The 23,968-nt window shown below is 41.3% G+C and overlaps 2 protein-coding genes across 2 annotated transcripts; both read right to left on the reverse strand.

Annotated features, from left to right (window-relative positions):
- Positions 1–8,205: 8,205 nt before the first annotated feature.
- Positions 8,206–12,057, reverse strand: LOC132974673 (trypsin-1-like). The gene is made up of 5 exons (XM_061038896.1): positions 11,951–12,057; positions 11,022–11,184; positions 9,180–9,451; positions 8,540–8,685; positions 8,206–8,444 (listed from the first exon to the last, which is right to left on the reverse strand). The coding sequence occupies exons 1-5, from the start codon at positions 11,985–11,987 to the stop codon at positions 8,286–8,288; spliced, it is 777 nt and encodes a 258-aa protein (XP_060894879.1). The 5' UTR covers positions 11,988–12,057; the 3' UTR covers positions 8,206–8,285.
- Positions 12,058–13,479: 1,422 nt separating this feature from the next.
- golm1 (golgi membrane protein 1) lies at positions 13,480–23,728 on the reverse strand. Its single transcript, XM_061038862.1, has 11 exons — positions 23,542–23,728; positions 21,077–21,218; positions 20,435–20,614; positions 20,160–20,214; positions 19,940–20,042; positions 19,683–19,806; positions 18,546–18,687; positions 18,230–18,439; positions 17,920–18,081; positions 17,690–17,788; positions 13,480–16,830 (listed from the first exon to the last, which is right to left on the reverse strand). The coding sequence occupies exons 2-10, from the start codon at positions 21,203–21,205 to the stop codon at positions 17,691–17,693; spliced, it is 1,203 nt and encodes a 400-aa protein (XP_060894845.1). The 5' UTR covers positions 21,206–21,218; positions 23,542–23,728; the 3' UTR covers positions 13,480–16,830; position 17,690.
- Between the last annotated feature and the right edge of the window lie 240 nt (positions 23,729–23,968).

The raw sequence follows: 23,968 nt of genomic DNA on the forward strand, positions 1-23,968 counted from the left end.
CCAAAGTTGACTTGATAAAACCCCCAGCAAATGATGCCCCGTGTGAGGTCGTCAATAAAACCAGCTTTATTGCACTGTTAATGCACAGTAATCTAAATTTTTAATCCTAAAAGGGATTTTTCTTGAGGAAATATTATCTTTTCTTTTGAAGATTTACTTTTCTTGCTTGTTGTTTATTCAAAGCAGACAGTAAGCTGTGGCTTACTTTGTGTGTGTATGTTGTTGAACATAATGATGCAGCCAGGGCGACTTTCTTAATGAACTAGGTTGTTGCTTTAATCAAGAGTTTTACCCTGAAGTAATTCTTCTAAAGAAATGTTTTTGTTTTGAACATTGACTTCTCATTTCAAGCAAAGCAGACATCAAGTTGTGTTTTTGTTGTGTTGTTGTGTTTTGGTGAGTTGAGCAGTTTTCATTTTTTTGTGTGCTCTTTGTTGTTTGAGACAACTATTTAGCCATTTTTCCAGTTGAGAGTGTAACCTCATAATTGTTGCATAGCCCGCTGTCTGAGAGGTGTGAGTTCCTCCCTTCCTTTGAGGACTTGAGGTGTGAATCCCCTCTCCTAGTTACCAGGATAGACTGCAGTGATCAGTTGGGAAAGATTTGCTCTTGTGTTGATCTAGCTTTGTTTAGCTTAGCGGTTTTGTTAACAGTAATCCACTGTGGTTCCATTTTATCACGTAAAATGTGTACCTAGACCCTAGGTAAGCCGGGAGCTGAGGCTCCTTTTGGATCAGACGACGCAGCACTGCAAGAAACTGTTGCCGGTCTGACGCGCCTCTCCTTAGGGAGCTAGTCAACCTAAATAGCTATTCAATTAGCATTTGTGATAAGAAGTTAAAGGAGCTCGTTTATCAGGCCAACCACCGAGCCAGAAAACCTCAAAGCATAATCCTGAATATTCTTGGGCAACTCTTCCTTCTTTCCCAACGCAAGTCCTCCCCAGCTGCAAGTAGAAAAAGAAGCCCTGCAGAACCACATCCAATTCCTGCTGGCAGAAAATACATTTATTCGTCAGCAACTCAAAACTGCTGAGCAGGAAGTGCTGAATGTGTTTGACGTTATTCAGAAATTTGCACAGGTAAGCATGGAGCAAGACATATTATCAGAATATGGCTCTGATCTTCTACCAAGCCCCTCAAGAGATCAAACAACCCTGCTAAAAAAGGTCCGTAAAGAACCGAGCAGCCAGGATAACCCAAGGACTAAGAAAAGGAGTCTTGTTTTCCCTGCCATTCCTGAAAACGAAGACTTTGACTGTGGAGCCCCTCCCTTTGGGGAAACGCCCCAGTCCCCGGACAGCTGTGACACCTTTTCACACCTTCACAGGTTTGAATCACCACATAGGAAGGGGGGTGACCTCTCAGCCCCCAGAGGCAGAGATAACACCAACCCCCCCCCCCCCCCCCCCCGCTACCTGTAAGTCCACACCGCATGGTCCACAGCTGAGAAGTTCTGAAACATCAGATGAATCGGATGGCTCCTGTCCACCCAGAGATCAAAGAATGTGCATAAGGCTGATCACCACCATACCTGAACAGAACTCTCGGGATGGCCGAAGCCCCAGACAGATGGGTAGGCATAACCGGAGTTCCCATGAACTTCCCAAGGAAGCAGGTTCTGACAGGGGAATGGAGAACATGATCCGGAGATGTGTGACAGAGGTGGTAAGACAGTTGGAGGCCTCCAGCCCTTACAAAGAACAAGGTTCTGACTTCACATCGGGCAGGGGGGAGTAGCCTCAACTGTAAAACCCACCAAAGTCACTCTACCAACATTAATGTCTCTGTTTTATGACCTGACATTGGTAATGTGACACATAATGTACATGTACATTTACACACCTACATGCCACATACACCATCCCACAGGCTAACTCCTGCCCAGGCTAGGAGTTAGCCCACAAATCTACACCTGACACTCTTCTCTTTCTCTCCTCCTCTTGCTTGTTTGTTTCATTTGTTTTGTTAAAGAATGCATCTATCTCTCTATCTATTGTTGGGCCACGCAGGCTTAGGACAGTCAAACCATGGACTTGGGCCTTTGAGTTATTTACTGAGATCACAAAGAGGCCTAAAAGGACTCTTTATCCCAGAATCCCCTGCGGTACTTTACACCTACGTGTGACGTAAAGGGGGGACCGGAACCTGAGGGAGACCCCACAGGAAGGCGGCCAGGTGACAACACTCTGAGACTCCCCTCGTTCAACCTCTTTCCACGCGCCGACTTGAAGTGCTAGGAGACCCAAGCTCACCTCCTGTTTCCTGCAACAATATTCCTTTGTTTTAAGTTTTGGCGCGCAGGTAATCCGCGGCCGGCAGTGTTCCAAATTCCGAGCTCGGATTGTCCAGTGAACGCATCTCAGTTTCTCGGAGAGCGTTAGGCTATAACAGATTATCAGAAAGATAACGGTCTTATTCTGTCCTGCAACGAAAGGACATTAACGGACATCTTTCCCCTCGACGGAGAACCAACGAAGCCGCTCTCGCCGTAAGGGACCCTCGCCGCCATCAGACGCCTCTACACCAGGACAGACAGAAGATCTGTTTTATCGCCGGACTCCTTTTTCCTTCACCGATCGCAGGCAAAGCGATTCACACGTGAGGCTTAATTAGGTCTGGGCAGAATTAGCTTTAGAGAGTGTTTTTAACAATTGTTTGATTGAAGCAGAAACTGTAATTTTTATCTTTGTTGGACCGTCGCGTCCTGAGTTTTACCTGTTTAAAACTCTTGTTGTTCCCATTTCGGACCGTTGCGTCCTATATGTGTTTAGCGTAACAGTGTTATAACCGGGTATTATTCTTCTGATCAGAAAGGCCAGTGTAAGCCGTATTAACTTGAATTCGGCCATTGGTTTGTTCCTGTGAATAAAGGGAATTACTCCGAGTTGTGGTGCGGGATTCAGACTGTGATCCGGCCTCTTCAGGCACGCATTTCTATGCTCCTCTTCTATCCTCTTTTCTTCCCCTTTGACTAACACACACACAGAGATCTGTATACTCGCGGCCATCCAGACGCCTCCGAGACACAGATCGTGTAGGGCCGAACTCGGTCTCTTCTAGACATTAAGGCCACATTAGGTCTTTGTTAGGTGTGTGCCATCGGAAGGGCGACCACGTGGGACGGAGTAATCTCCCCCCCTCTCTCTCTTTCACACACACACACACGCACGCACGCACCCAGGTCTTTGTTAGGTGCGCCATCGTGAGCGTCCACGTGGGTACGAAGTCATCTCCCCCTTTTCTTCTTCCCCCCCCTCGCTCTCTCACACACACACACACACACACACACACACACACACACCTCTTCCACAAGCCGTGCTTGATAATGTTTGTTTGCTTAGATTAGTTTATGATAGTTATTTGTTTGATTAAGTTCATTGATTTTGAATTGATGTTGCTTTGTTTAAATAAATTCTGTTATAATTTAAGAGAGCAGTTGTTTGTGATTACTGGTGTATTTGCATTGTGATATAAGCTGGGTGCGAAGGCTTTGTGTACGGATTTCACGCCTTCAATTTATTAAATATAGTTATTAATTATTAATAATATTAGTAATTAAATAACTAATTTGAAACTGATTTGAGTGATATTTTGGTTATATTTCCCTGAGTACAGGGTGGTGCCCCAAAACGAGATTAAACATAGTTTAATGAAATTTTATTTATATTATTAATAATTAGAAATAATTATTAAAGAATATAACCAAAGTTGACTTGATACAACCCCAACAAATGGTGCCCCGTGTGAGGCCGTCAATAAACCAGCTTTATTGCACTGTAAATGCACAGTAATCCGAACTTAAATCCTAAAAGGGATCTTTCTGAAGAAAATTATATTTTCTTTAAATTATTGTTGTTTAAGCAAAGCAGACATCAAGCTGTGGCTTAGTTGTGTTGTATGTTGTTGGTTAACGGTTAAAGCAATAACTGTTGTCCCCTTTGTGTCCATACAACAATTGGACATAAGGATGCAGCTAGTGTGACTTTCTCAATGAACTTGATTTGTTGCATTAATCCAGATTTTGATACTGAAGTATTCTACTAAAGGATTGTGGTGCTCCTTGTTGTTTGAGAGCCATTTGGCCAGATGAGAGTGTAACCTCATCATTGTTGCATAGCCAGCTGTCTGAGAGGTGTGAGTTCCTCCCTTCCTTTGAGGACTTGAGGTGTGAATCCCCTCTCCTATCTTCCAGGATAGACTACAGTGATCAGTTGGGAAACCTAGATAAGATTTGCTCTTGTGTTGATCTAGCTTTGTTTAGCTTAGTGTTTTTTTTTTAACAGTAATCCACTGTGGTTCCATTTTATCACGAAAAATGTGTCCCAAGACCCTAGGTGAGACTCCTTTTGGATCAGATGACGGAGCACTGCAAGAAACTGCTGCCGGTCTGATGAACCTCTCCTCAGAGGAGAGTGCCAACCTATATAGCTATTCAATTAGTGATAAGAAATTAGAGGAGCTAGTTGATCTTGTCAACCACCGAGCCAGGATCACCCCTAATAAAGACAGAATGTATGCAGAAGACATACATCAACCATGGGCCAAGGCTCACTGTGGATCAGACGATCCACCCCTTCAACACGTAGTTGCTAATCTTATCCACCTCCCTATAGAGCAGCTCGACAGTCTGAACTCCTACACCCTCAGCACATGTGAAGAGAAACTAAAGGGCTTGGTTGAATATGCAAATCAACCAACTGGGAAACCAACACGCACAACTTCAGATGTTCTAGGCGAAATTCTCCTCCTTTATCAGCGCAAATCAAATGTGCAGAATGAGATACACCGGGTACAGCTAGCCCGGGTACAAGAAGAAGGACAGATCCTGTGGGACGACTTTGAAAGAATGCAGGATAAACTAAAGAACTTGCAGGAAAATTGCAAGGCCCTGAGGGAGGAGAATAAAACACTGCATGAAAGCAGCAAACTGGCCGAACAGAAGAAACGAAGTGACACGGTACCCAGATTTCAGGATAGGCAGATAAGTACTGCAGCCCCCATGTCAGCTGAGGAAACCTCAGACGAAGGATGGGAGACTGAACCAAGCCCATGGAGGAGGGAGACAGACATGTTGAAGGATCTGGAGGAGAGGGAAGATACCGCCGGGTCGACCCAGGCACAAAAGCGCACACGTCCTCAGACTTCCCGGTAAAGAGCTGGGTGAGTAAAAATGAAGGGCACCACGCCTCCCCAGACCATGAAGCACCGTCATGGGGAAATGCCCCATGGCCCCTGCGTTCTGCAATACGCTTTGAGCCAAGAGAACCCTCACCCCGCAGGAAGAGGGACTTCACGCCCCCTAGAGACAGGGAGGAGGCACAGGTCCAATCGGGCACCGAATATTACCTGTCCCATGATAGACGGCCACGTCTGAGCCGAACACAAACCCCGCCGTGACAACCACAGGGCTTACGATTCGTCAGACGACTCGGACGGCCCTCGCCAGCCTTCGGGTCAGGGTCTGCGAACCAGGCAGATAGAACCTCAGGCCAAAGATCTGAAGCGTTTTGACCCAGATAGCCCAGATTCAAGTATTAACGACTACCTTAGAGAAGTCGACCATTGTCTCCTTGACCTGCCTCATGCGTCCTCACATGAAAAACTGAAACGGATCTGGAAGACTACGGCTAGGAGTGTCCGTGCTTTCATGGGGACACTCCCACCAAAGGTCCGATCCTTGCAGAAAGGAAACAAATCTGTTAGTCAGCACTTACAAACTGCCAAGCAGAAAGTGTTGGACATGTTTGAATTAATTCAGGGAGTACAGGTAAGCATGGAGCAAGACATATCGTCAGGATATGACTCCGATCCTGGACCAAGCCCCTCAAGAGATCAAACAACCCTGCTGAAAAAGCTCAGTAAAGAACCGAGCAGCCAGGACAACCCAAGGACTGAGGAAATAAGTCTATTTTTCCCTGATTTTGACTGTGGAGCCCCGCTCCTTGGGGAAACGCCCCAGTTCCCTGACAGCTGTGACACCCTTTCACACCTTCACAGGTTTGAATCACCACATAGGAAGGGGGGTGACTTCTCAGCCCCCAGAGGCAGAGATAACACCAGGCCCCCTCCCGCGACCTGTAGGTTCCCATCGCAGGATTCACAGCTGAGGAATATCCAAACCTCAGATGACTCGGATGGCTCCCTTTTACCCAGAGATCAAAGAATGGGCATAAGGCTCATTGAATCTATGGCACAGGATGTAGAGCGGTTTGATCCAGATAACTCAGACCGCTGCATCGATGATTACCTCGGAGCGATTAGCCTGTGTCTCAGTGAGGTACCTGATGCATCCACAAGAGAAAAACTCAGGCTGATCTGGAAGACAACTTCCAAGAGTGTCCGTAACTTCACGATTACCCTTCAGCCTGAGATCAGATACCAGTACTCTGCGCTCTGCAATGCTTTGCGCCAGGAATACTCCACCTACATTGACCCTGCATCTGACTTGATACAACCCCAACATTATCTATCTATCTATCTATCTATCTATCTATCTATCTATCTATCTATCTATCTATCTATCTACCTACCTTGTCCTGGCTACAGGTGTTCTGGGCTCCTTCTAGCTGTCTCTTGTAGAGGCTTTCTATGTTGCTGATCTGCTTCTTCTGTCTCTGAATTTCTTCACGGAACTCGTTCTTATTCAGCTCTGCGACTCCTCGCTCCGCCGCTCCTCGTCGCACCTGGCCTTCCAACTCATACAGCTTGGTCTGCATCACACACAGAGAAAACACAATTGAGCTTGGTTTAGGCATTATTTACAATGTTTGAGCCCATTCATATAATCATAATACTGTGACAAATAAGGTAAATGGTAATGATAAAATAAAAAAAATCACATGAACACAGAACACTGAAAAACAGAAAACACCCTGGTCAATCAATACATATATTTATTGATTGACAGGGGCTGTGTTTTCTTAGTTTCTTCTTTATGTCACTGCCACAGACAGTAGAAATAGATCATCAGTAAAGACATATCTAAAATTAAAATACTAAATGTCCTGAGTTACGTTAATTGCTGTCAGTGACTTGTATTTAGGGATATCTTAAGATAAATGTCAAATGTAAAATAAATTAAATACAGTAGAATCCCAAAAAGACCTGATCACAACCAAAACTCTGAATAATAGAAGATATAGCGGCTAAGCCTAAACCTGAAGCCACTGAGGGGCTACATAGACGGGCTAATTTAGCCTATTAATTGATGCGCTTGCCCGCTTCGCTCCTCAGCGTAAGATTGCGAAAATAAGACAGTCCAATATCTTCTTCTTTTAAGGAATATTTATTTGTAATTCCATCGTTGTCTTCATTAATGTAATATGTGCGATGTTCAAACAATAATCCATACATTTCCATTCAGATTCACTCTGTTACCTCAGCGTTGCGTACAGCGGTAAAAAAAAAGTGTATTTGCTCCCAACACCTGACACCCCAGTGAAAGTTCCTACCTATATAGAGTATGACATTAACTTAAAGGGACACCTGCTGGAACAATTTGCGTTTTGCACTTCCTAAACATGGCTCCTACAGAAGACATAGAGAGGTACTAAAGATGTTTGTGTCAATTCTTTAGCAGAAAATTATGATTTGTTTTTCAGATTAAAACCAAAAAAGCAGGATAAAAATTAACCTTAATTTTAAGCTTGGATAAATGTTGGAAGGTGAAAGATGACATTACAAGAACTGAACATCTAACCAAGGAGGGATATATGATAAGATTAGAGATTATTACCAACACCTTTCACTTTAAACAATATTACATTTACAAAAAGATGACATGTGCACTGTCAACACACCACAGAGAGATGTGACAAAGAAACCAGAGAATCACAAGTGGACCTGAAGGAGTGACAACACTCACATCTGTTTGTGTGTGTGTGTGTGTGTGTGTGTGTGTGTGTGTGTGTGTGTGTGTGTGTTTCTGCCTGTGTGCAAGTTAAAGACGCGTCGAGGTGCTTTTGTACAAAGAACTGTCCTATGAGAACTTTTATATGCTGCCTTCAGAATTTGAACATCTTGAAAAAGTATGGCTGTAATGGAACCCTGAGTGTGATGTATCTTTATTCTCAATTTGTCGTTGGGCTGAACTCTTGACCCTTTGCAAGTTTAAGACCAGAATTGAAAAGGCGTGAAAGCTTTTTGCATATCAGACAGTTGACATTCAAATGTTTGGTAAACACAAGAAAGACTTCACATGAGCTTTGAGAGACCACATCGCTTTAATTAAAAAGGAAAATGAAATGACATACATTTAGTCATTTTTATGGTGATATCTCATCATTAATGCGAGTGTTCGTTTTCCTTCATGGTTTTTTCAATCCACTCCTTGTAGTGGCAGATATCCATCATTACGATGGGGTTTGCACACTTATCAGTCGGGTTGCTGACAATGATCCCGTGTAAACAGCCTTCATACACCACAGCGGAACCCGAATCGCCCTACAGGAGAGAAAGCGCAGGACTTTTTAAATATGTCAAGTTACAATCAGACTTTTGATGGATAAGCCTTTTAAAAGTATAAGCAGTTTTCTTACATAGCAGGACTTCACTCCAGATTCATAGGCACACATGGTGTTGGTTTCATCGCTGTGGAATTGGTTATCAGGCTTATCATTCTCGCCACATGCGGCCATTAATGTGTTGGCACACATCAACTTGCTGGAGCTGAACCATCCTTTCTCTGAGGGTTTAAAGGAACAGAATTAGAAAAGTGACTTTCACCTGTGAGTCTAGTAAAGGTGGGAAAGAATATTGACATGTAGTGAGATGCAATTATCAAATCAGTTCAGCCGAATTTTGATAGGCCCACAACTGATTTTCACACTAATTTGACTCGCCACATTACTATGTCATGACTCATCACAGTGGCGTTTAGAAATATGAGTGAGGGTAACAGGGACAGAAGTGCATTGTGGGATAATGTCAGGCAGAGGTGAATAGAAGTTAAGAGATAGAGCGCGATAAAAAGGTGAAACTGAGACCAAATTAAAGTGATCAAGAAGTTGATCCTGAAATGTGACCGTTATTAAGGGCGTTTTATATTCTTCAGTCAATTAAGTGAAAATGTCTTGTTGTGACTTGTTGTGTCTTGTTGTGTTGTGTGTCGTATCGTATCATGTCATGTTGCAGGCTACTGTAAAGGCCTGTTTTGTATCATATCATTTTTTTTCTCACTTTTTCCCTCTTTGTCAGGTCCCAAGCCTCCAACCTGAACCGTTTTTTTCAGTTCTGGTCTAGTACACTCCCCAGCAGGAAGCTTCAGTGTGGGAAGTTCAGCTGAAGCCTTCTCAGTCAGCTTAATGAGCATGATGTCGTGGAGTTTCCCTTCCTCATCTTTGTCAAAGAAAAACTGCTGGTTGGTTTTTATGTCTTGCTTGTCATTTACGAAAAAATGTGTGGAAAACAATGGTGCATCATAGTTAACGCCGAGCTCCACCTTCAGTTCCCTGCAAAGCAACAACAGAAAAGTAACTTCAATAAAATAATTTAAACAGCTTCCTTTTTCTTTTTGGCTGATTCAATGTAATATTGTTATTTTTTTAGACCTAATGTAGACTATGAAACAGAGTGTGTTCCTTGAAGGGCAGGTGTCATTTCATTTTAAGCGGCACTATTTTGTGCAAATCTATAAACACTTTTTTTTTAAATATATTAATTGCTCTTGTTATGCCAAGTTTTGTATTACAATTTCAAGTCATTATGTTCCAGTATATATTTTTCTTAAATTGTTTGAATCTCGTTAAAAGTGCAAAATGCCAAGTTCAAATCACTCAAGTCGCCAAAAAAAAAAGTGGAGAAACTCCTCCACACTTTTATTTCCTCACGCCTCGACTGCTGTAAATCATGATACATCTGTCTCAGTAAAAAAACAATCCACCACCTCCAAACAAGACAAAACACAGCAGCCCAGCTTTTAACAAGAATAAACAAATGTGTCCATATCGCAACATTTTTTTTAGTTTTCATCCTGGACCTTGGAACAGCCTGTTAAGCTCTGCCAGAGGATCTCAGACTGCAAACTGTTTTAGGGGGTTAAAGGCTTTATATGTGATTTTTCACACTTAAATGTAATATAAATCAAGTATATCCTCTGAAAATAACTCTGTGAGTCATGACTGTCTACAATGGGTGTAACACCCGAGTCCCACTGTCTGTGATGTTTTCAGAGTTTTCAGAGTCCTATCTTGACTTTGTTTACATCGCCAGGACGGCAGGCAGACTCCTCCCCTCGTGTATAAAAGTTGTTTAATTGAGGGACTAGAGAAAAGAAGAATAACATACTGTACTCACTGCTTAACTGTGTTTCTAGATCACGCTCATTTCAGGTTAATTTACATGCAGAGTGAAGATACGAGCATAATAAAGATCGCTAGCATTAGCATGCTAACACAACAATGCAGCGCCAGTTGTTTTGGTTTCATGCTGGTGCTCAAGGGCGACATCTGCTGGATGAAAAAATCGCATATAAAGCCTTTAAACGCTCAGAAACTATAGGAAGGGGCCTATAAAGTTATTAAAATCAACAGGCAGCCAGTGAAGGGATAGCATTTGTTGCCCATGGCAACAATAAACATGTGGTATCTAAAGTATTTTAGTAGGCCTATTTTTTTGTATTTGTATTTATTTGCACAGTAAGGAAAAAAGACATCATCAACAAATAACAAAGAAGACAACATTCAGTGCAGAAAACTCAAAGAGATTATTTGAAGCCTCCACCTAAATAATGCTAAAATATCCAATTAAAAAACAACAACGAAACAAAACATAATTAAAATGCAGAACTAAAAAGGTTTTAGTTTTCAGAGCCCTCAGACTTCAGAACAGCCTGCCAGAGGAGATCAGACCTGCAGAGTCAGTCCCTCCTTTTATTACAGAAAGCTTTAACTCTGGGATTTTATTTTCAGTCTTTTATTCTATAAGTTTGCTTTTATTATCTGTTGTGAAGCTGTGTTGAAAAGTACACAAATAAAGTATTATTATTATTATTATGTGTGACACAGCGTTGATGTCTCTTACTGTTGTCCACAGTGGGCCGCAGTGAGGACCCAGAGAGTGTTGAGCAGGGTGCCCCCACAGGTAGTCTCTCTTTGCGTGGCCTTGATCTCAACATGGTACTGCCGGTCCTTCTTACATTTCCGACTCCCGACAATCCTCTTCTCGATGGAAGCCAACGCGGCTCCTGACAGATGGAAGAAGAAAATAATTCTGTGTGAACGAGTCGAGTTCAAGCTCAGACATAAAGGATGAATGTCAAAGCAGTGACGTTAAAGACGGGCAAATGATGTGGAACACAGGGCAAACAGAGAGGTTTGTAGGGATACGTCTGAAAGAAAACAGTAACAGTAGTAAAAGAAAAAAAGAAGAGAGAATGGGGAGTTCATGTGTGTGCATGCTTGGATATCTATTTGCTTTATTTGACACTAGTTTGTGTAACGACTCGCGAGTGGGTATTTTGCATGAGAGTGATAAAAAAGTGAAAAGTAAATAAATCATCAAAAGCTAGAAGCGCCCCATGTGTGGAGGCTGTAGTCCTCCCAGGTTCATATCCGACCTGTGGCTCTTTTCCCGCATGTCATTCCCCATTCTCTCTCCCTCCCTGATTTCCATTCCTATCACTGTCCCCATTAAAGGCACAAAAAGACAAAAAATAAATCTTTAAACACATAAAATAATACACTACATATACTGTGTATACACATTTATATCCATGCATCCACATGAACATGTATACAGACAAAATGACCTAAACATCATCATTATGTGATTTACATAGAAATATATAACATGATATAAATATATAGAATGATTTAATAATAGGGAAAACATTCAGTTTTTCAACCTCTTATTTCTTCTTCACCTTTAAAGCAACTTTAATAAAAATGCATGCTGGAGAAAGTTGTAACAAATAAAAACATTATGGATAGAAGTTGATAGAAAACACTCACCAGCCGATAACAGAATGAAGACAGCGCAGAGCTTCATGGTTGTCCCTCCGATCACTTTGGGTGGTTGAGTCGCTGATGACTTGTCTTTTGATGGATTATATTCTGCTTTCCTCTCTGGGTATTTATACACAGGAGGTCTGAGACGTGAGGGAGGGGCAAGCAGGAGATAAAGGGCTGTGCATCATGTTTAGGGGAAAAAAAACCATTTGAACTGTACGAGGTCAGAGCACCTTTTATCTTAATGCAAATGTCTGTCTGTGTCAAGATATTATCATTTTTTTCAGAATATCTGTGTGAAAACTTTGCTGCATGTCAGCTTCCATATTTAGAACTAAATTCACATTTACAGACACTAAACTAATCGGCTCTCATTCACAAAACGTAATAAACTCGACTTTTATATTGTATTTATTTGTTATTCAGATGTAACGTCGTGTTGTAATTCTGAGACGTCATGACACCATCTTTAGTCATATATAAGATATACTTTATTAAACCCGCGAGGGGAAATTCAATTTTTACACTGATATTGAAATATGTTGCACACACAGGCTGAAAAAAGGCACATGCACAAATGAAGAGATGTCAGAGTGAGGGGGCAGCAAGCGCTGTGTTAGTGACTTCTGATGGTCTCAATACACAGCAGCCTCTACCAGCAGTGTGTGAATGTGTAGGTGTGACCTGAGGTGTAAAAGCACTTTTGAGTATTCAGAAGACTAGAAAAGAAGTGAACAGTGAAATATCTTTTCTTTGCTCTCTTCTGAATCATGAACACCGTTTTGATAACTCAATAGTAAGTAAGTCAAACTTTATTTATTTTAGCCCATTTGATCTTTTTCTGTTGTGTCTTGGGTTGGAAACCTCTCTGAACCAGATCGTGAGGTGGGTCCAGTAAGCTGAGTCTGGAGACTTTGAACACCTGGCAGGTGGAGCAGGTGGAGCAGGTGGAGCGGATCACCAGCTCAGTCTTTAGAGATGAGTCCCCCTCCTCTGCATTTGTGAGTTTGAGCCTCTTCCTTCTGGACGAGAGACTTTTAGTTCCAAAGTGCAGAACGAAGGGCTCCCCATGTAACTACTACATGGGGAGTGAACTGTTAGACCATCTGCGCACCAATGAAACTGAGAACGTTGTAAATACAAATGAGGTCCACTAAAGGATTACAAGCATACGTTTGATAATCGAGGAATATTTGTTTGGCTTTGAATAGAAACGTATGTCAGCCTATCGTCTCAAACTTAGTCAAATCGTTGTAATTTGAATATTCTGAAGATAAATCAGCTACTTTGATCGGTCACGCTCTTATTATCTACAGACGCTGTGAAAATGTACGTGTAAAACATGACCTCTCAAAGGCTTACACTGAATGTGTGCATGATTGCCGTTTGATCTGACTTTGCCGTTACTTTCAGAGGAAACATGCTGGTCTGGTTTCACATAATAAGCTGGTGTCTGTGTCTGGGGTAATGGAAATGTAGTTCAGGTTAAAAAATCACATGTTCAACAAAAAAAACTGTGGGAAACCATCGTGTCATGGTAGTAAAAACAATTTTATTATCTTCCAAAATGAAAGACCATGATTATCGATTCCTTTCACAAATTAATTCAGCAGTTCAGATTTCAAAATAAAAGACATGTAATCAACAGAAATAAAGGAATCAAATTCAGATTAAAACAAACAAACAGGTTTCTGTGCAGTGACAGAGAAATGGACTTTGACACAAATAGGCAGCTGAAGCTTTCTGACAGAACAAAGAGCAGAATCTAAACATCTGCAGCATCAGACGAGACAACGGATCACAGCAGCTTTTCAAAATAAAAAAAAATATCACAGACAATAAAAGCGCAGACACATTATTCATTGTAAGATTGACCAAAAGGAGAGGACGAAAGACTCGTTCACATTTCTATGAGTCCAATATTCAAATATTACACTTGTGCTGTCGTCGTGTTTGAAAGGTGACGCTCACATTACTTTGTGTCTCTTGTCCTTAAAAATCAGTCAAGAGACTTCCTGTTCTCCAGGTGGACCTTTTTATGGCCAGATAAATAAAAAACTTCAATACAAATAATAAAAAAAAAAAACTCCTCATAATTTGAACCTTTACTTTGAAATTTGAGCTGATAACATAAAAACTCTTACAGGAAGTTAGAAACCAGGTCCAACAAACACACATTGTCCAGCATGTGTAAACCCTTAAAAGCCAATTTGTCAAATTTTTCACATCCTTAAAAACCTGATTTTTCTCTTCACACATAAACACATATTTACTGGAGTGTATTTCCCCGCCTGTCCCGACCTTTAGATAAAAGTGTTAAATAATTCAATCTCATTACTGTAGATGGTTCACTCATTTTGGGCAGCACCCGTGAAACGTAAAGATAATGTCCGCTCTGATCGCTGTTTGTCTTTTTGCTTCAACATGAGAGAAAATCAAAAAAAGAATAAAACACTGTTTCATATTAAAATCTATCACTGATACGTCTCTGTTAGATGAAATGTAATGGCTTTAAATGGTGTCTAGTGTCTCATCCTTCACATCAGGAGGAAACCCTTCAGCCTGTGTGCATTTTGAAAGGTTTGAAACATTTTGTGAAAGTTGTGGAACCTCGGCATCAAGAGCGGCTGAAGCTTTTATGTTGGAAAAAAAAAAGAAGTTTGAAAAGCATTTAAGAGGAGACCTTTCCATGAACCTGCCAGGTGAACAAACACTGTGTATAACTCCGTTGTGGTTTAACACGTCCCGGTTACAGATAAGCAAATAGAGGAAGTTTATAATATCCTTATATGGTGTGAGATTCTAACAATGGACCAATGGACGTCATATCTATATAATTTAAATAGAGCGAGCCAACGATCTGTCGCCTTTTAATCTCAAATTCCTTTTTTTCTACGTGCCGCAGAGAGCCTGTATATGGGAATAAATAATCCGTCCTGTACGTGAATCACAAGGTAACTCATGGAACTACTCTTTTGTTTCTTCTGATACCTCATGACCACACATGTTCCAGTCTAGTGCAGCTTTAAGTTGAATTCATACATTTGATCACATCTAGGAGCAGTACTCAGTTACTGGATTGGCAGGAGCCCTGCTTTAAGAAATGCCAATGACAGCAACTCCCAAACTCTCTCTCTCTCTCTCTCCTTTTCAATAAAATATAAAACATTTCATCAGACCAGAGGCGGCATCTAAAAACACTCTGAGCAGGTTCAGTGTTACATGTAACACAGCTGGAAACAACTGGCAGGAGGGACAAGTGGTGCACACAGACCCCATAAGGCATGATTTCAAATTAAAAACAGATTGATGATCTGCAGATATCATTCAGGTGTTTCAAATAATTTAAAAAAGTCGAAAACTGTTCTTCTGTGTTAGCGTACATTTCAGATTCAACCTTGTTTTACTCTATGACCTCTCAGGACGCACTCACACTAGGCCCAGTTGTACCATGTTGAAGCACGATTGTCCCCCCTCCCCATTCCCCCCTCTGGCCTGCACCCACACTGCTCCAGGACTAACCGGGCCTGAGCATGGTTACCTCTTCTACCTAACTTCATAAAACAACACATGCATGGCTCTACGTGATCATGAAGCGTGCTCAGTTTACAAAACAGACTGACTCAAAAAATATTTAAAAATAAAAAGGGACGCAAGATTGGATCTGCGTCCGCACATTGGAGAACACAGAGAACATGACAGCTACTTTACTCACTTTGACTTTTGAGTCGTTTTAGTCAGATACAGACATTACACTATGGGATTTCTCGGTAAAGGAAGCGGGGATCAATCATACTTTTATACTTCAAGTCCACGTTGTTACTTGTGCTCGTGCATGAACTGTACCGTGCCAAAACTCACCTCTTCCAACCGTGCATTGGCCAAGGAAGTGTATCGAGTTTGAGCACTCACACTACTCAAACAAACTGGACATTGAGGCTGAAGAGTGCTTAGGCACGGTACAGATTGCCCAGTGTGAGTGCGCCCTTAAACACAGCGGAGTATAAAACCTGATCAGTCATTATCGTTCTAGGCTCGATGGAAAGGTTTTTAGGCACAACTTTCTTTAAATGTTTCATCATGCAAAGCTGCTGTTGTTAACCTTCCAGTTTGACCGGCTTTCACATCAAAATGACACAATTGCACTAAACAGTCGAGCTACAGTTTCAGCACATTCGCTGCAGATTAGGAAAGCATCATTTACATTCAATGACACATTTTTATGGAGCAAAGCATTCTGATCATTTCCCCAAATGAAGCATCCTTTCATGTGAAACACTACAGGACTGACTTAACGACGTGTTGATTTTGATGCTTTTAAACCAGAGAGGAGGAGGAAATGTGCTGCAGAGTCTGTTATGAAGGAGTTCTCTCACTTGATCAGATAATTCAACGTTTTCATCCATCGTAACCCGATAAAGGTCCACACAGCATCATGATTTATACTGCATTTGAGTCGCTACAGAGTGAACATGTCAGCATATCTAATCACATATTATAAATCTGTTGATTTGTAATGAGGAAGTTGTATCCCTCATCACATAGTGTGAAAAACTACATCTGCATATTTCTGCCTTTTTATCTGGTCTTTTGGAATAAAAAAAGCATTGTGCATGAAGTTGTAAATATTTTCAACTCTAATCCTTAAAACCTTGAAACCTTAAAAATGCCACAGAGAAATAAAACCATTACAGGATGCAGATGCTATGCTAGTGAAATCAATCCCCTGAACGCGAGTCTTTCATGCAGAAATGTCTGTCTTGGTTTCTCTTGTGTTGACTGTGTTTGGAGGGTTTTGCATTAACCTGTTATTGTGCTGAGATGTACAATCAGTTCTGCTTTGAAGTGTGTGGAGTGTGTCGGCTCCTTCAGCAACTCCAGACCTGCAACAGAATTTCAACATTTAAAAAAACATGAAACCAAAACACATTGGTATAAATGATCCAGGTGCATAGAAGGCCTTTCATTTAAAGATAGAGATAAAACCGTGTTTATTTGTTCAGCCCTAGTTATTATAAAGTCACATCATAAAGAACAAAAAGCAATTGCGCCGTAAAACTTCTATTAATAGCCCAGGCTTTTATTTACAGTCGTCTATAAAATGATGCTGCCTTTAAATGTGACAGGAGTCAATATGAGGGGCGGCTGTGGCTCAGTTGGTAGAATCGGCCATCTCTCAATCAGAAGGTCGGGGTTTGATCCCCAGCTCCTGCAGCTACATGTCCGTTGTGTCCTTGGGCAAGACACTTAACCCTGAATTGCTCCCGCTGGTTTGCGGCGGCCTATGTATGTGTATAAATGGGATTAGTTGAAGATGGATGATTTACTCAGCATGTGAATGTGCAGGTGTGACCTGAGGTGTAAAAGTGCTTTGAGTAATCAGAAGACTAGAGAAGCGCTTTACAAGCTGAAGTCAATTTACCATGAGACGCGCCTTTAATGACTTTTTGAGAGAATATTTAGATGAGTAAAAAATTAAGGTATGAATAAACATATTCAATTACAAATCAGTGGTTTGATCTTCATCCAAACCAACATGCTGCACAGTGGGCGAGAGGCAGACTCTCTTTCTTTCTTTAATCAACAAACTATTTCAACATTAAATTTATAGGGCCCTCTTATTAAGCCCTGCACCAACACCAGGCTAGTAAAAGGGGCGGGGCCTTAAAGTGTGATGGGCTTCTATTTGAAGTTTTACGGTACATCAGTTTAGAAGACATCAGTGTGTGTTTCAGTGTGTACCTTAGGTTTGAGCAAGCGCTGCCTGTTTGTCTGCTTCAAACTCGCCCTCGTTTTCATCGTCCCCGTTGTAGTCAGCCAGCTCCTCCTCCATCTCCTTGTCTATCAAAGATCAAAAGGTACAGGGGGTTATTATTAACTGCTCCTAAATGCTCTCCAATGCCCTCTTTGTAAACACATACAAAGGGTATTTTTTTGGGGGGCGGGGGTATTTTCTCTTTCATTGCACATACCTATATTTTCATTCCGTTTAGTCTGCCGTTGCTTCTCCAAATCAACCCCACCAGCTACTTGTTCTTCAGCGTCGTATTCATCTTGCTCGTCCACAATTTGACCAGGAGAGTCATCGGCCTTCGCCTGGCTGAGCAGCATGCCTTCCATCCCGGGGTCCGCCTCTGAGGGGGAAAAAAATGGTTGTTTCAACACACGTAAACATTTCACAATCTCAGCTCTTCAAATGTCAGGATATGAAACTTGAGCTCTCTGTCTTTCACTGAACAAAGCTCTGCGGACTAAGAGTAGGAAATAGAGCGAGTTCCTTACCCTCTGTCTGAGCGCCGTCTTCATGAACATCCATCACCTCCACCTCTTTACCCTCAGTCAGGTTATTCTTCAGAAGTTTACTGGTATCTGCCTCGCCCTCCTCTGTTGTAACAGCTCCCTCTGGTGGTGACAAAATGTCCTGCTTCTCTGCAGTAGCCGAGGGAACGGCAAGACCCTTGGCTGGGGTCTGGTCCAGTGGAGCATCAGCAGCTGGAAAACAACAGACCACGAACATGAGGGAGTGTGTGTAAATATATTTGTGTGTATAGTGTTGTAAAATGTATTTCTGAGTAACCAGGACATCAAAGTGTTTTACCTCTGTCCACTATGATCTCGTTGGTTAGTAGTTCAGGTGGATCTTTGTCTTTGGGTTGAGAGAGGCTCGGTGTGTGGCTCACCACAGTGGATGTCTTAACTGCATCAGCTCCAGTCATGACTGCTCCGTCCACTGCATTTTCCTGCAGCAAACAGACACCACAAAAACTCAGTGTCAAAAATCGAGAAGTGGGAAATACACGTGCAAAAGTGGGAAAGATCAAAGTTAGTCAATTTCTATAAGATCTAAGAACTTCTTTCACTTCCAGTTCCTTTGTTGAAAGTCTGTTTTTCAATGATCTTTGGACAATCAAGAGATTTTCTCATTTTATTTTACAGCTCCACATATGTCAGTAAATGAGGGTCATCATCACAATACCAGAATTTTAAACTTTAATACGATTCTTATAAAAATAAAACAATGTTGTTCCCTGGTTGATGACAAGGCAACAACAATGTAAATCCTAGATCCCCAGTGTTTTTAATATTACCTTAACTTAAAAGTCCCAATTATAAGAAAAGTCCATCCTCTCCATCTTTTACCTGCTCCACTTTTCAGAAAATGTGTGCTCAAACAGGCTGCTTGGAGATTTTCCCTTCATGACATCACAAAGGGCAGTAACCCCTCCCCCAGGTGGGTGACACTCCCACAGCTAGGTGTTTGTTCTGCCCTCTGAGTCTGCCTTCTCACCGTAAACAATAGGACATGGAGCGAGAAAGACCGAGACACCCAAGTCCTTCCAGAGAGGGGGCGTGGTCAGACACAGCTCATTTACATATTTAAAGGTACAGACACAGAAACAGCCTGTTCTGATCAGGGCTGAAATAGAGGGGTTTATAGACATGATCAAATACAGGATCAGAGTGGATTTGGAACAAGACACTTCACAGACATGTTTTGAGGAGCTCTGAGATTTATTTAAACTGTTTGAAAAGAATGATAATATGTGACCTTTAAGTCATTTTAAATTCAAAAACTGTCACCATTGGCTGACAGGATTGCAAACCTTTAAAACCTGTTTTCCCCTCTTCGAGACATCTCAAAAACAGGCTGTGTCTCTTACATAGGTGAAACTTACATTCTGTAGTTTACGGTACATTTTCTTTATGTTTAGGTAAAACATGAAATCCTACTCACAGGAGAGGTGACACCTTGAGGAACGATGAGTTTCTCCATTTTCTTCTGAACTTCAAGTTTAGCCGCTGCCACTCTCTCGTCACACAGCTCCTTCTGGGACAGGACCTGGGAGTTACAATGGGTCCTGCACATGCACACAAACAGACACACAAATCAAAGGATCACCGGGAATGTTAGAAAGGTTGCTTTCATTATGATGAAAAAAATGCAAATAGACCTGCTAAAAAAAAGAAAGTGGGGTTGAATTGTTTTCTTACATGTCATAAGTGAGTTTGTTGTTGAGAGTTTTGATGTTGCCTTGGCAACCTTGCAGCTCTTTCTGAAGCTTCCCAAGGTCATCGCTCAGCTGATTCAGCTGACCTACAGTAGAGACACAAACACGAGACATTCAGAGCGTCTTAAAGAGCGGAGAAGAAACATTTTTCAACACAGCTCTAGAGGATTTTAACCTATAAGAAGTTAAATGTTCACAATTACCTTTGAGTTCCTGAAGGGTTTTCGTACTGGAGGTAATATTCTGCTGCAGTATACCCTAGAAGAAAAGATATATTAACAAGGTAACGTTACAGTTTATTTACATTTTTCCCTTGACACTGTGGGAAGTTTTTTGGAGGGGTGGGGGGGCCTTTAATGGCTTTGTCCATTAAAATTGACAGTCTATGATTCAAACCCAGGTCGCCCACATGGAGGACAACAGCCTCTGCACATGAGGCGCGTGCACCAACCAGTAGTCAATCTATCTATCTACCTACCTTGTCCTGGCTGCAGGTGTTCTGGGCTCCTTCTAGCTGTCTCTTGTAGAGGCTTTCTATGTTGCTGATCTGCTTCTTCTGTCTCTGAATTTCTTCCTGGAACTCGTTCTTCTTCAGCTCTGCGACTCCTCGCTCCGCCGCTCCTCGTCGCACCTGGCCTTCCAACTCATACAGCTTGGTCTGCATCACACACAGAGAAAACACAATTGAGCTTGGCCCGTGTAGCAACACCTGACACCCCAGTGAAAGTTCCTACCTATATAGAGTATCACATTAACATAAAGGCGACACCTGCTGGAACAATTTGCGTTTTGCACTTCCTAAACATGGCTCCTACAGAAGACATAGAGAGGTACTAAAGATGTTTGTGTCAATTCTTTAGCAGAAAATTATGATTTGTTTTTCAGATTAAAACCAACGAAGCAGGATCAAAATGAACCTTAATTTTAAGCTGGGATAAATGTTGGAAGGTGAAAGATGACATTACAAGAACTGAACATCTAACCAAGGAGGGATATATGATAAGATTAGAGATTATTACCAACACCTTTCACTTTAAACAATATTACATTTACAAAAAGATGACATGTGCACTGTCAACACACCACAGGAAGAAAGAGAGACACAAATTGAGTTACCCACCTGTAGTTCCAGGTTGCGGGAGCTGGACACCCAGTAGTTAAAGCCCAGAACCAAAATACAGGCGATCAGAGCACCGATCATCAGAGGGGGTGACCTTCCTCCACGACGTCCATTTCCCAGCCCACCCATAGCTGTCACCAAACTGTGTACAAAGATAAAGAAGATCAGCCAGGGTCAGAACACTTGGTTGATTATTTAAAAAAAAAAGAAGATCTTTATCTGCAAGAAGCAGTGACACACTTCTGCTTTTATAAACTAGTGTCACACCATCAGCATGTCGTTGGTATCAGCAAAAATCAGTAACTGACTGAAAAAAGTGTTTTCTGATGATTCACAGTTCATCAGAGTGTGTTTTGTAATTGCATCAGAAGTGCAGAAATAGAAAGAAAAATGTTTTAAAAAGACATTCATGACCCAAGGCTATACAGTATGCTTTATACCAAACTAAGGCTGTCCACATTTCCAATACCACGTTTCAAAACGATTACAAAAATAATCGACAGTATTGATAAGAACCAAAGCTTTACAAAAAACTGCATATCTTGTGTCTTATACTTAACCGAAAATTACCATTTATGCAAAAAAAAAGAAAGAGCACTGTTGAAATTGCCAAACTATTTGTGCAATTTAGACACACAGGAGGAGTTTGCCTGCATTTTTTAGTCATTAAAAACAAGAAATGACCCAATAATGGGTGCCTATGACTTGTATTTTTGATGCTGTGGTAACAAAAGAGCTATCTATATTGATTGATTTTTACAAGACTTGTATCAAAGTCTTTAAATCTGGTATGGAGACAACCCTATACCAAACACTTTAAAGCTGCATGATCCGCTTCTTCCATATCACTTATCTGCAGGATGCACATTAGCAAGGCACTCTCCAGCGTTCAACCATGCCAAGAACCACAGTGCAATTACCGTTACCCTATCATGATGTTTGCTGGTGACAATGCACAACAGTCCAAGTAACTAATATGCACTCTGGGCAATGAATGAGCTGTGACAGACCATGACCCTAAAAGCACCCCCTCCTCTGCAAACCTTTAAAAGGTGTTTTAAAGCTGCCCTCCAGGGAACATGTTGCTGTCCTAACATTACACACTCATTCACTTGACTCATTGATTTGTCATAGCTATTGCTTGAATGCCTCTCTTCCTCTGCTGTTTCCTTTTAGTTACTGTTGTGAATAGTATGTCTTCAAACATGTGAGTTATAAAGTCCTTGTAAAGCACGCTGTAACTTATGTCTTGTATGTGTTTTCAATGTGGCCTCAGTGATTATTCTTTTCCCTTGTCTCTCCCCAGTATTGTCTTTATTGCATGAACTGCTTTAATGTCTTTGCTCCATCTGTGCTTGCTCTAATTGTGTGCCACATGTTGTATGTCTCTCTCCCTTTTGTTTAGGCCTGCTGTACTTATAAATATAATGTAATTTATTGTATTTGAATTTTTAACCAATGCATTTTTGGTTACCTATACTGACAACTAGCCTGGGACTACAGCTGGAAAATAGCCGCAAAGTGCTAAAGCTGCTCCTTTCACTGTACAGTTTATAAAAGGGGACTGTCCACCAAACAATAAACAAATATAAAAAAATAAAATAATAATAATAATAAATAAAAATAATAATAATTGAAATAATAATTAAAATAAATAAATAAATTAAAGCTCTATAAATTAGTCTTGACAGGCACTCACTGGAAGAGCTTTTCGGCTTCCTGGCTACAAAGTGATGAATATGATTAAAAATAAATATTTTTTTCCCCCATAATTTGGTTTCCTCAAATCATGCATATGTAGGTGAAATCTGCAGCTTTCATTTACTGTCACATTGACTTGAACAGAAACAGCCGCCGTGGCAGCATAAAAAAAACCCTGCACCAAAAATCAAACTGAGATCTTAAGAATCTGTTGTTGATCCGAAAAATAAATAAAATGCAAAAGAAATGCAAACAATAACCAAGCAAGAAATGGTGACGACGACTCCCTGTTTAATTACAGAGGCAGCTCAAGGGAGTTAACCAACAAGACAAACGAGCATTGTACAATAATGAAGAAAATGTGGTAATAAAGACTCTGCAACTAAATACTAAGAAATGTAATAATGTAAGGACAAAGCATCCCGATAGCAGAGATAACATCAAACAGACAGAAAGGGGACTGTAACGTTTAGAGCCTTCAGGCTAAATTCAGGTCAGGATTCAGCTTCGCGTTCGCACCGATACAGCTCGTGTCAACAGTCACCACACAGCCTTTACACTTTAACATGTTACAGTATGAATTATTTTACAAAAATAACAACACTGGCTAGCACATTTGTTTGACTATTCATGAATATTTTCGTCAAATGCAGCCGGCGCTGACACAATACGTTGAAAGCTAACGCTAGCGTCACAAGCTAGCAGCTTGTTGCCATTACCGATAGGTGAACACGGTTAGCTTGCAGGGCTTGCCATCTACTTACCCGGTAGACTCGAGAGTCGGGAATCAATCAATGTTGGACAAAGTTTATCCCAAGAATATATAATGATATGTTCCTTCAAAATCTTGCCGTGTTTCTCCAGAAATTAACGCATTACTGCTCGGCAGTGTCCATTATCCCCATACATACAAACAGCCTGTTGGCTCAGTCAGATGCTGCCTTTGAGTGCTGTTGGAAAAATTGATTTTTGCGGTAAACGATCGTCTCACTGATAAAATAAAGATTACATTTTCCAAAGATTTTATATACAAAGTACTTCTGCAAGATCATGTATTAAGTGTGAAATAACAGTTTGACATTTCAGTAAGAATAACCTTTATGTTGAACAGTTAGATTCTAGTAATAACGGGATTGTATAGTTTCCAATGAATGAACGGCATTGAAGGCAGCACGGGAAACTGAAACGCCA

The sequence above is a fragment of the Labrus mixtus genome, chromosome 5 (assembly GCF_963584025.1).
Source record: "Labrus mixtus chromosome 5, fLabMix1.1, whole genome shotgun sequence".
Classification (NCBI taxonomy): domain Eukaryota; kingdom Metazoa; phylum Chordata; class Actinopteri; order Labriformes; family Labridae; genus Labrus; species Labrus mixtus.